The sequence below is a fragment of the Haemorhous mexicanus genome, chromosome 5, assembly GCF_027477595.1.
Source record: "Haemorhous mexicanus isolate bHaeMex1 chromosome 5, bHaeMex1.pri, whole genome shotgun sequence".
In the NCBI taxonomy this organism is placed as follows: Eukaryota; Metazoa; Chordata; class Aves; order Passeriformes; family Fringillidae; genus Haemorhous; species Haemorhous mexicanus.
Window position 1 is genome coordinate 75587813 of NC_082345.1, and position 11141 is coordinate 75598953.

An 11141-nucleotide genomic window follows, 5' to 3' on the forward strand; every position below is an offset into this window, starting at 1 on the left:
GGACAGAGCCCTGACAGCCTGCAGGGGTGTCACATGGAGGACAGCTGACAGCCCCCAGTGTCCCCCGGGTGTGTCCCATGGTGGGGACAGAGCCCTGACAGCCTGCAGGGGTGTCACATGGAGGACAGCAGACAGCCCCCAGTGTTCCTCAGGTGTGTCCCATGGTGGGGACAGAGCCCTGACAGCCTGCAGGGGTGTCACATGGAGGACAGCAGACAGCCCCCAGTGTTCCTCAGGTGTGTCCCATGGTGGGGACAGAGCCCTGACAGCCTGCAGGGGTGTCACATGGAGGACAGCAGACAGCCCCCAGTGTCCTGTGGGAGAGACAGCCCTGACAGAGCCCACACCCTGCAGGGGTGTCACATGAAGAGGGACATCTGACACCTCTAGTGTCCCCCGGGTGTGTTCTGTGGAGGAGAGAGAGCCCACACTCTCTGAGGGCTGTCACATGGCAGAGACGGGACAGCAGACAGCCCCCAGGTGTGTCCCATTCGAGAGACAGAGCCCACAACCTACAGGGGTGTCACATGGTTGGGAAGGGACATCTGACACCTCCAGTGTCCCCCAGGTGTGTCCTGTAGGAGGGACAGAGCCCACGCCCTGCAGGAGTGGCACAGGGCAGGGAGGGGACAGCTGACAGCCCCCAATATCCCCAGGAATGGTCTGGGATGAGGAAGGTTTTGAGTGGGCAGGTGGAGCGACCCCCAGGTGTGTCCTGTGAAGGGGAGAATGTGGGTGAAGGGACCCCCACCAAACCCCCCAGCAGTGTCCTGTGAAGGGGAAAATGTGGGTGGAGGGACCCCCACCAGACCCCACTGCCCCCCAGCAGTGTCACATGGCAGGGAGGGACCCCTGCAGCCCCCCAGGAGTGTCCCATGGGGCAGGGGGCTCTGCATAGGTGAGTAAAGTGCCCCCTTCCCAAAGGGAGACAAAAGCTGGGTGGCCAGAGGAACCTGCCAACCCCTCCCACCCCCTGTAGCCCCCCAGCCCCCTCCCCATGGCTGGGGGTCCCTGTGCAGGTGACTGAAGTGACCCCCCCCAAGGGAAGAGGCCTCTCCTTAGCAAAAGGGGGGGTTTATTGGGGGCCGGGGTCCCTCTGGGAGGGCAGCTGGAAGTGCTGGAACCTCTCGTGGGCCGGGCGGGTCGAGAGCAGCCGCAGCCGCGCCGTGTCCAGCGCCGCCTCCAGCCCCGGCTCCTGCGCCAGCTCCACCTCCCCGTCGTTGGCCTGGAGGGGGGGACAGGGGGTGGCCGGGGGTCCTGGCACACCCAGCGACCCCCCCAGGGAGCCCCCAAAGCCTTACCAGCTGCAGCGAGGCCAGCAGGTAGCGGCACACCTCGAACGGGGGCTGCCCGGCCACCAGGCTGGCCAGCGAGTGCCACTGGCCCACCTCCGCACAGCGCTCGGTCAGGGCCAGCCCGTAGGCTCGGACATCGAACGGGACACGGCTCTCCTGGGGGACAGCAAGGGGACAGTGGGGATCAGGGAGTGCCACTGGTCAGTGCCAGCCCGTAGGCTCAGACATCAAACGGGACACGGCTCTCCTGGGGGACAGGGAGGGGACAGCGAGGGTCAGGGAGTGCCATCTGTCAGTGCCAGCCCGTAGGCTCGGACATCGAACGGGACACGGCTCTCCTGGGGGACAGGGAGGGGACAGGGAGTGTCACTGGTCAGTGCCAGCCCATAGGCTCGGACATTGAACGGGACACGGCTCTCCTGGGGGACAGCAAGGGTCAGGGAGTGCCACCTGTCAGTGCCAGCCCTTACCCAGGGACATGGAACACAGCACAGGATTCCTGCAGGTATGAGGGGTCAGGGGTGGGCAGGGGGCTCAGGGGTAGAGAGAGAGGGGCAGGGGGTGCTCAAATGTGGGCAGGGGGCTCTGGGGCGGGTACAGGATGCTCAGGGATGGGCAAGGAAGGGCGGAGGGCTCAGAGTGGGTGGGTACTGAGCGTTAGGTGTGAGCAGGGCAGTGCCAGCCCCCTGCCCAGCCCAGGCAGTGCCCCCCAGGTCCCAGCCCAGCCCGGTCCGTGCCTGCTCCTGCAGCAGCGGCTCTACCAGCTCCTCCCACTGCCGGATGCGCTGCGACAGCTCCGTCTCCTGCGCGAACTTCTGGGAGCTGGCCATGAACAGCTCCTGGGGACAGGGACAGCAATGGGGACACCCCCGCACTCCTGGGGACACCCCCAAACCTCCTGGGGACACCTTGGCCGTCTGGAGTCACCCAGGTCCCCGCACCGGCACCTACCACGTTCCTGCGCACCAGCTCCTCGTAGCCAGGTTCAGGGGGGTCTGTGGGAAAAGGGGTCACCAGAGGGGGGGGGAGCAGCACCCTGCCACCCCATGGGAGGGACAGGGGACAGAGTGGGGACAGACGGGCCAGGGAATTGGGGATGGAAGGGTCAGCAGCTCACCCAGGTTTCCTTCCTCCAGCTCCTCTGGTGCCTCGGGCTCCATGTCCTCGTGCTCCACAAAATCATTGTCTGCCAGGATGGGAACACTCCTCAGTGTCCCCTGAGACCCCCCAACCTCCTGGGACACCCCCAGACGCCCAGGAGGGAAAGAAAGGCTCCCCAGGGGGGATTTTGGGCTGGGGGGATTTGGGGTTTTGGGTTCCAGCACCTGCCCCTTCCTCGCTATCGGCGCCGTGCTCCTGCTCCAGCTCTGGCTCCGGCTCCCTCAGCAGCTCCTGGGGGGAGGAACAGCCCTGAAGCACTGAGCACCCCCAGAGCATGGCAAGGGGGTGCTGGAGCCCCCCCAAGTTCCCAGTTTAGCCCACACCCCACTCACCCCCCGGCTCTGGAGCTTCCTGTGCACCGCCAGCCGCTCCTTGAACTGCCGCCAGTACAGCACCTCCAGGTCTGCAGGGGGTGGGAACAGGGATTTGGGATGGCCCCTCTGCGCCCCCCCAAAGCAGAACCCCCCCAGGCATCCCAGGGTCTTCTCCTCTGCAGGAGCTGGTGTCCATTCCCCCAGTTCTGGGGTGTCCTTCCCCTCCATGCCCTCCCCACTGCAGGACCCAGTCCCTGGTGTCCATTCCCCCAGTTCTGGGGTGTCCTTCCCCTCCATGCCCTCCCCACTGCAGGACCCAGTCCCTGGTGTCCATTCCCCCAGTTCTGGGGTGTCCTTCCCCTCCATGCCCTCCCCACTGCAGGACCCAGTCCCTGGTGTCCATTCCTCCAGTTCTGGGGTGTCCTTCCCCTCCATGCCCTCCCCACTGCAGGACCCAGTCCCTGGTGTCCATTCCCCCAGTTCTGGGGTGTCCTTCCCCTCCATGCCCTCCCCACTGCAGGACCCAGTCCCTGGTGTCCCCCAGGACAGGGAATGTGTCCCTGCCCGTGTCCCCTCACCTGCGAAGGTGGGGCCCTTCCTCCTGGTTTTCTGGCCCTCTGTGACGTTGTTGTCTGGGAGAAGCAGATCAGGAATAATCATTGGATGGAAATTCCATGGATTTATCAAAGTTGGAAAAGCCCTCTGAGCCCATCAAGTCCCCCCCAGCACTGCCAAGGCCACCTTTGCCATGTCCCCAAGTGCCACATGCACAGGGCTGTTAAATCCTTCTGTTAAAGATTTTTAAATCCTTTTGGATCCCAATCCCACAGGAATCACTCACAGGCAGCAGAGAACCATCTTGTGAAATCCTGGAGCTTCCTCGGGCCCCTCCTCTTCCTCTTGCCTCCAACCACATCATCCAGGCCGTGTGGCACCAGGAAGGGCCTCCCTGCAGGTGACAACGGTGACACCAGGTGTGCGGCCACTGCCAGGGGCTGGGAAGGGGAAGGGACCCCTCTGGATGTCGTGGGGCTGGAATGACCCAGCGTGGGGACAGGGACACTTAGGATGTCCAGTGTGGCTGGGAGTGATCCGTTGTGGGGCTGGGAAGGACCTGCCATGGCGATGGGGATGTGGGGCTGGGAAGGACCTCCCATGGGGCTGGGAATGTCCTCCTGTGGGAGCAGGAATACCCCAGTGTGGGACTGGGGACACTGAGGGACACATAGGAATGGCCCTCCCATGGGATTAGGAAGGACCCACCATGGAGCTGGGAATACTGAGGGATATGGGGCTGGGAATGACCCGCTGTGGGGCTGGGGACACTGAGGGACACGTGGCCAGGGATGACCCACCACAGGCCATGCTGTCCCTGCTCCCCTGGAGCTGCCCAGGTTCCCCAGAAATACCTTTCCTGAAGGGCTTCTCCTCGGAGTCTCCGAAGGGGTCGAGGCTCTGCCACGGATTGGGCTCCTCCTGGCACAGGGGTGAGGATGGGCAGGGGCTCTGGGGCACTCCAGGGGTCCCATCCTGCCCGGATTTGGGATCTCCCTGGCTCCAGGCTCCCCCTTACCTTGCTGAGGGCTTTGGGGTCTGGGCTGGGGGGTCTCTCCCGCAGCATGTACCCCCGGGTCCGGGGCGTGCTCTGGGGGACACGGAGAGGGACAGTGAGGGACGGGGATCCAGGGGCTTGGGGAAGGAATTAGGGGCTCCAGGAGCAAGGGGAACAAGGGGCTCCAGGGATCCAGGGAAGGAACACAAGGCTGTGGGGCTCCAGGGATCCAGGGAAGGAGTGAGGGGATGCAAGGAAGGAGCACAGGGAGCCCCCCAAGCCCCTGCCCCACACAGACCCTCTGAGCCACGATGTGTTCGTTAGGGACCGGGGTCACTTCCATGTCCTCCCCCAGGGGGGCCCCGGGAATGTCGTCATCGTCAGGTCCTGCAGCATCTGGAGGGGTTGGAATGGGCAGAGGCTGGAGAAGCTTCCAGGACCCCCCATTCCCACCCTGTCTGCCAAGGAATCTCCCCAGGAGTTTCTCCTGCCAGGGCCCATGGGCAGCAGAGTGCAGGAGCAGGGAATGGTGCAGTTGGGAGGGTTGGAAAATCCCTCAGAGCCCAAATCCAAGCGCTCCCAGCACTGCCAGGGCCACCACTGCCCATGTCCCCAAGTGCCACATCCACAGGGATGTTAAACTTCTCCAGGGATGGGGACCCCACCCCTGTGCCAGGACTGCACAGCCCTTTCCAGGAGGAAATTCCCCAAAATCCCCCCTGAGGCCATTCCCTCTCCTCCTGTCCCTGTTCTCTGGGAGCAGGGCCCAGTCCTGACTGTCCCCTTTTGTCAGGGACAAATTCACCCTTCCCCCTCCTCTCCAGCCTGCTGGACGGACAGAGGGACCCCGGGACAGGCCTGGCAGGTGCCACCCCTCACCTGCCTCCTCGCAGAAGCTCAGTGCCCGCACCAGGGCCGTGCCAGCGCTCGGACGCTCCGCGGGGCTGGATCCCGGAGCTGCTGCCGGGGACAGTGACAGCTGAGTCCGGGCAGTGACAGTGACAGTGACACAGCCGCCCCAGAGCCCCCGGTACCTGTGGCTGTGCCCAGGCGCTGCTCCTGCTGCGGGTGGGTGGGGGAGAGCCCGGCCAGCTCCAGCAGGAAGGCGCCGGAGGCGTGCGGGGTGGAGGTGTTCATGCGGAAATCCCTGCGGCTGGCCAGCACCTCGCCGCGCCGGCTGCGGGGACACCGGCACGGCACTGTCCCCAGTGTCCCCTGGGCCAGCCCTGGGCCAGCCCAGCGCACCCCGGCTCTCCCAGCAGCACCGGACTGGCCTGGATGGCCCCCACATCCCGGGATCTTCCTGCTCCTCCACAGATCCCAGCAGGAATTGTGCGTGTGCTGAGGGACCCTGGCTGGAGCAGGGGAGGGGACACGGGACAAGCCCGCCCAGGGGAGGGGACAGGGGACAAGCCCGCCCAGGGGAGGGGACAGGGGACAACCCCGCCCAGGGACGGGGACAGGGGAGGGGACACAGGACAATCCCGCCCAGGGACTGGAGCAGGGGAGGGGACACGGGACAGTCCCACCAGGGACAGGAGCAGGGGAGGGGACACGGGACAATCCCGCCCAAGAGAGGGGACATGGGACAATCCCGCCCTGGGACAGGAGCAGGAGAGGGGACACGGGACAATCCCGCCCAGGAGAGGGGACACGGGACAATCCTATCCAGGGGAGGGGACACGGGACAATCCCATCCAGGGGAGGGGACACGGGACAATCCCGCCCAGGGACAGGAGCAGGGGAGGGGACACGGGACAATCCCACCCAAGAGAGGGGACATGGGACAATCCCGCCCTGGGACAGGAGCAGGAGAGGGGACACGGGACAATCCCGCCCAGGGACTGGAGCAGGGGAGGGGACAGGGGACAATCCCATCCAGGAGAGGGGACACGGGACAATCCTATCCAGGCACTGGAGCAGGGGACAATCCCACCGAGGAAGGGGACATGGGACAGTCCCACCAGGGACAGAAGCAGGGGAGGGGACACGGGACAATCCCATCCAGGGGAGGGGACATGGGACAATCCCAGGAGTGGCACCTCAGGAGGGGGTTTTCCTTCTTCTCCCCCTCTTCCGGGGGCACCAGGGACATCGGGGTCAGGGGAACGATGTTCACGGCCTGGGAAGGGATGGGGAGGTGGCAGAGAGCCTGAGAAAGGTGTCATTGTCCCCAAGGCCACCACCCTGGGTGGATGGCCCCAGGATGCACCCAGGAAAATGGTGCCAAGGAAAGGAGGGAGAAAGGGAGGGATAAAAAGAGGAAAAGAAGGAAAAAGGAGGGGTAAAGGAAGGGAGAAAAGGAGGGGGAAGAGAGGGATAAAAAGAAGAAAAGGGGAAAAAGGATAGAGGAAAGGGAGAGATAAAAACAGGAATTAAAGAGAGAAAAAGAGGGAGATAAGGAAGGGGAAAGGGAAGGATAAAAAAAGGAACTATAGGAAAAAAGGAAGGAGAAAAAGAGGAAGGAGGGATAAACAGAGGAGTAAAAGGAGGGAAAGGAGAAATAAAAAGAGGCATAAAATGCAACTGGTTTCTCTTACGGCAGGCTGCTGATCCCTCCTCATGTCCACGCTGGCCTGGCTGGTTTCTGGGATGTCATCCAGGGACAGGAACTGCAGGAAAGCCCCCCCAGTGTCACCCCAGCTGGCAGAGGGACCCTCTGGAGCAGGACAGGGAGCACAGGGCCCGCCTCACCTCCTCCTCCTTGTCCGTGAAGGTGGCGTCGGCATCGCGGCCGTCGGGGTCCAGGGAGGTGGGGAGCTTCTCCCTCCTAGGGAAAAACGGGCTCAGGATCCATGGAATGGTGGCAGAGGGCCCCTCCAGCCCTGCTGTGGCCCCTCCAGGTGGGAAAATCCCCAAAAAAAAACCAATGGGGCTTTCCCTCTTGTTCGTGTCAGTGTGAAAGTCCAAAGGAGCTGGCAGCACATTCCAAAGGGATTTTCCTTTTGGGAAAGGCTCCCTCAGGTTCCTTTGGACTCCTGAACCCCCATGAAGCAGAAGGAAAACCATCCCTGGCTGTGTGTGTTATCCCCGTGGTGGCATTCCCAAGCCTGGGATGCACCTCCCAGGGCAGGGATGGGAGTGGGGCTGGCCCAGGATCAGGCAGCACCGGGACAGACACAGGGCAGAGATTCTGCAGGACAAATTCCCCCTGGGAAGGGAAAATCCCACTCACTTTTTTTTGGAGATGCTGTCCAGGGTCTGGCAGACCAGCATGTACAGGTATTCCACCTGGAAAACAGCAGCTGGGGCTGGGAAGGGGGGGAGCAGCTCCTGGGAAAGCCCCTCCACCCGAGGGACTCCCCCCCTCCCGTTATGTGGGTCAGTTCCATGGGGTTTGGTGCTCTTTTCCCTTTTTTTCAGCCATTCCAGGGCCAGACTGGGGGAAATCCCTGGAATTTGGAGCAGCCTGGGACAGTGGAAGGTGTCCCTGCCCATGGTGGCACTGGATGGGCTTTGAGGTCCCCTCCCACCCAAACCACTCCAGGGCTTTGTGGTCAAAAAGCTCCAATATCCCACCAATTTTGTGACAAAATAGGATTTTATATCCCACCCTGGAGAACAGCAGAACTCCTGCTGTTCCCCCGGGCTGCCAACACCTCCAAAGGGATCAGATTCTGGAAGGAGGAGCTGAAACTAACCATTAGCCACGTGAAGCCAAGGGGGAATTCCGGGGTGACCCCAGGGACTCGGGGTGGCTCAGGAGGATGGGATGGGATGGGATGGGGCAGGGAGCAGCCGTGGGCTCACCTTCCTGCTGTAGATGCAGGCAGAGCCCTGGATCAGCAGCGCTGCCTCCATGAAGTTCATGGTGGTTCTGCCGTTGTCGAAGGAAACGCAGATCTGGTCCAGCTGGGAGGGGCAGGGTCGGGGTTGGGTTTAGCTTTTACAGCTTTGGGGCAACTGAGAGGTGCTTGGAAAGGTGGAAATGCAGATCTGGTCCAGCTGGGAGGGGCAGGGTCGGGGTTTGGTTTAGCTTTTACAGCCCTGGGGCAACTGAGAGGTGCTTGGAAAGGTGGAAATGCAGATCTGGTCCAGCTGGGAGGGGCAGGGTCGGGGTTGGGTTTAGCTTTTACAGCCCTGGGGCAACTGAGAGGTGCTTGGAAAGGTTTTATTCTGTTGTCAGTCTCAACAGGGTGAGACATGAGGGATGCAAAACTCAACACTCTTCTACTAAAAGCTAACTTATTTTCTTATAAACATTTCAAATACTTATATTAATATTATATTTGCATCATGCTTATACTATACTTATATCCATATAAGTATTTGTATATAGGTTATATTTATATAAGTATTTATATTTATATTACATTTATATAAATGTTTTCTTATAAACATACCTTATAAGTATTTTTCACCCAATTAGCTTCTTCCACACAAACCTGCTGTTAATTCTAACACTAACCCCTTATAATTCCTTATGTTAATCCCAATATTGCTGTTAACTCTAGCACTAACCACTTCTATTTTCACTCCATGTGGTCTTGCTGCCATGCGTCTTTCCCAGTTTTAATTCTCTAAAATTCAAATTTTAATTAAAACTTAATTAAATTAAAGTTTTCATTCTCTAAAATTGCTTTGGAAGGCCATATTGTGAAACTTGTTTTTAGTTCAAGCCCTCTCCCAACAATGCCATTTATATTTCATGGCTTTAGGTCGGCACACGTTATTTCAGTGTTTGCATACAGGTGAATAAATTCTGTGAGGATTTGGGAATTCTCTATAAATGAGTTCCTCCCAAGCAGGGAGGAGAGGCTGAGCCCGGGGTGCCACAGGGACAGGGATGAGGGGAGTGGCAGAGAGCCTGGCAAAGGTGTCATTGTCCCCAAGGCCACCACCCCGGGTGGATGGCCCGGGATTCACCCGGGAAAACGGTGCCAGGGAGGGGAGGAAAGGAGGGAAAGGAGGGAGAAAGGGAGGGATGAAAAGATGGAGAAAAGGAGGGAAAAGGAGGGGGAAAAGGAAGAAAAGGAGAGATAAAAGGAGAGAGAAAAAGATGGGGAAAGGGAGGGAGAAAAGGAGGAATAAAAAGAGGGAGAAAAGGAGGGGGAAAGAGAGGAATGAAAGGAGGAAAAAGAAGAAAAGAAAGGGAAAAGAGGAAGAAAAGGAGGGATAAAAAGAGGGAGAAAAGGGGGAGAGGGATAAAAGGAAGAAGAGAGAGAAAAGGAGGGATAAAAATAGGTAGAAAAGGAGAAGGAAAGAGAGGGATAAAAGGAAGAAGATGAAGAAAACAGAGAGAGAAAAGGAGGGGGAAAGAAAGGGATAAAATGAGGGAAAAGGAGAGAGAAAAGGAGGGGAAAGAGAGGAATAAAAGGAAGACAAAGAAGAGAGAAAAGGAGGGGCAGGGGACACGAGGAGCTCTGGGGTGACCCCGTTACCTCCTCCAGGTACTCCCCGAGCTGGGCAGCCACGTCCACCTCCCAGTTCTTGGTGAGGTCCCGGATGGGCTGCAGCAGGTGCAGGAAGCGGGAATCCACCTCTTCCATGATGGGACCCCCCCTGCAGAGACCCCAAAAGCGGCCTGGGAGCTCCCAGCTCTGGAGGAGGGTCCCTCAGGAATGAGAGTCCTGGGCTGCAGGGCAGGGGACAGCCCCCGGGGAAGCTCTGCAGGAATCACAGCTCAGCTGGGTGGGAATGGGGACACAGCTCAGGCCACGGGGAATTGTTTGGGCTGCAAAATCCCCACCCCAATCCCAACAGCAATCCCAATCCCGACACACAGATCCCAACCCCACTGCCAAGCCTGATCCTGATCCCAGCCTGACCCTGATTCTCACTCCGACTGTAATCCCAATCCTGACCTGGACCTGACCCTAACTTCAGTCCCAACCTGACCCCGACCTCAAACTCAACCCCAATTGTACCCCCGTCCCCACCCTGATTCTCACCCTGATCCCCTTTCCCATCCTAACCCCTCACCCGACCCCGACCCCAATTCCCATCCTTAATTCTGCTCTGGTCCCGAGCCCAACCTCCGTCCCGATCCCAACCCCAACCTCAATTCTGACCTTGATCCCGACCCCAATTCCCATCGCAATCCCTACCCCAACGGCACTCTCAACCTCGATCCCGACCGTGATCCCAATCCCGGTCCCCATCCCGACCTCAATCCCGATCCCCTTCCAAACCTCAATCCCGACCCTGATCCCGATCCCCATCCAAACCCCGGTCCCGACCCTGATCCCGGTCCCGGTCCCCGTCCCCATCCAAACCTCAATCCCGACCCCGGTCCCGGTCCCCATCCAAACCCCGGTCCCGGTCCCCATCCAAACCTTGATCCCGACCCTGATCCCGATCCCGGTTCCGGTCCCCATCCAAACCTTGATCCCGACCCTGATCCCGATCCCCATCCAAACCCCGGTCCCGGTCCCCATCCAAACCTCAATCCCGACCCTGATCCCGGTCCCCATCCAAACCCCGGTCCCGGTCCCCATCCAAACCTCGATCCCGACCGTGATCCCGATCCCGGTTCCGGTCCCCATCCAAACCTTGATCCCGACCCTGATCCCGATCCCCATCCAAACCCCGGTCCCGGTCCCCATCCAAACCTCAATCCCGACCCTGATCCCGGTCCCCATCCAAACCCCGGTCCCGGTCCCCATCCAAACCTCGATCCCGACCCTGATCCCGATCCCGGTTCCGGTCCCCATCCAAACCCCGATTCCGATCCCGGCCCCGCCCGTGTTCCCGGCCCCGCTCCCCGCCCCTCACCGGCCCCTCCTCATCCCCCGATCGCCGCCGCCATTTTCGTCCTTCCCGCGCTCCGTGACGCGCCCCGCGCGCCGCTGACGTCACGGCGCCGCTGACGTCACGCCG

The 11141-nt window shown here is 60.5% G+C and overlaps 1 protein-coding gene across 4 annotated transcripts; it reads right to left on the reverse strand.

The window, feature by feature from the left end:
* Nucleotides 1–1039: 1039 nt before the first annotated feature.
* NCAPH2 (non-SMC condensin II complex subunit H2) lies at nt 1040–11115 on the reverse strand. Of its 4 annotated transcripts, XM_059847657.1 has the most exons (21): nt 11037–11115; nt 9704–9949; nt 8073–8174; nt 7498–7553; nt 7017–7092; nt 6863–6934; nt 6365–6444; nt 5357–5499; nt 5202–5282; nt 4621–4718; nt 4344–4415; nt 4180–4246; nt 3612–3719; nt 3349–3402; nt 2789–2859; nt 2621–2687; nt 2413–2481; nt 2247–2290; nt 2033–2134; nt 1302–1451; nt 1040–1225 (listed from the first exon to the last, which is right to left on the reverse strand). In XM_059847657.1, exons 2-21 carry the CDS (start codon nt 9809–9811, stop codon nt 1076–1078), a joined length of 1770 nt encoding a protein of 589 aa, XP_059703640.1. In that variant the 5' UTR covers nt 9812–9949; nt 11037–11115; the 3' UTR covers nt 1040–1075. The 4 variants fall into 4 exon arrangements, with proteins under 4 accessions (XP_059703640.1, XP_059703637.1, XP_059703636.1 ...); XM_059847654.1 differs by lacking the exons at nt 6365–6444; nt 6863–6934; nt 7017–7092; ... (2 more) ...; nt 9704–9949; nt 11037–11115 and having other exon boundaries at nt 1041–1225; nt 5202–5279; nt 5357–6331; XM_059847653.1 differs by lacking the exons at nt 6365–6444; nt 6863–6934; nt 7017–7092; ... (2 more) ...; nt 9704–9949; nt 11037–11115 and having other exon boundaries at nt 1042–1225; nt 5357–6331.
* Nucleotides 11116–11141: the final 26 nt, after the last annotated feature.

Coding starts and splice junctions, on each gene's coding strand:
- NCAPH2 (XM_059847653.1), bottom strand. CDS start 6,326: ATGGGATTGTCCCGTGTCCCCTCCCCTGCTTCTGTCCCTGGTGGGACT. Junction 4,247..4,343: donor ACCCCAAAGCCCTCAGCAAG/GTAAGGGGGAGC, acceptor CCCCTGTGCCAG/GAGGAGCCCAATCCGTGGCA. Junction 3,720..4,179: donor GGAGAAGCCCTTCAGGAAAG/GTATTTCTGGGG, acceptor TGTCACCTGCAG/GGAGGCCCTTCCTGGTGCCA.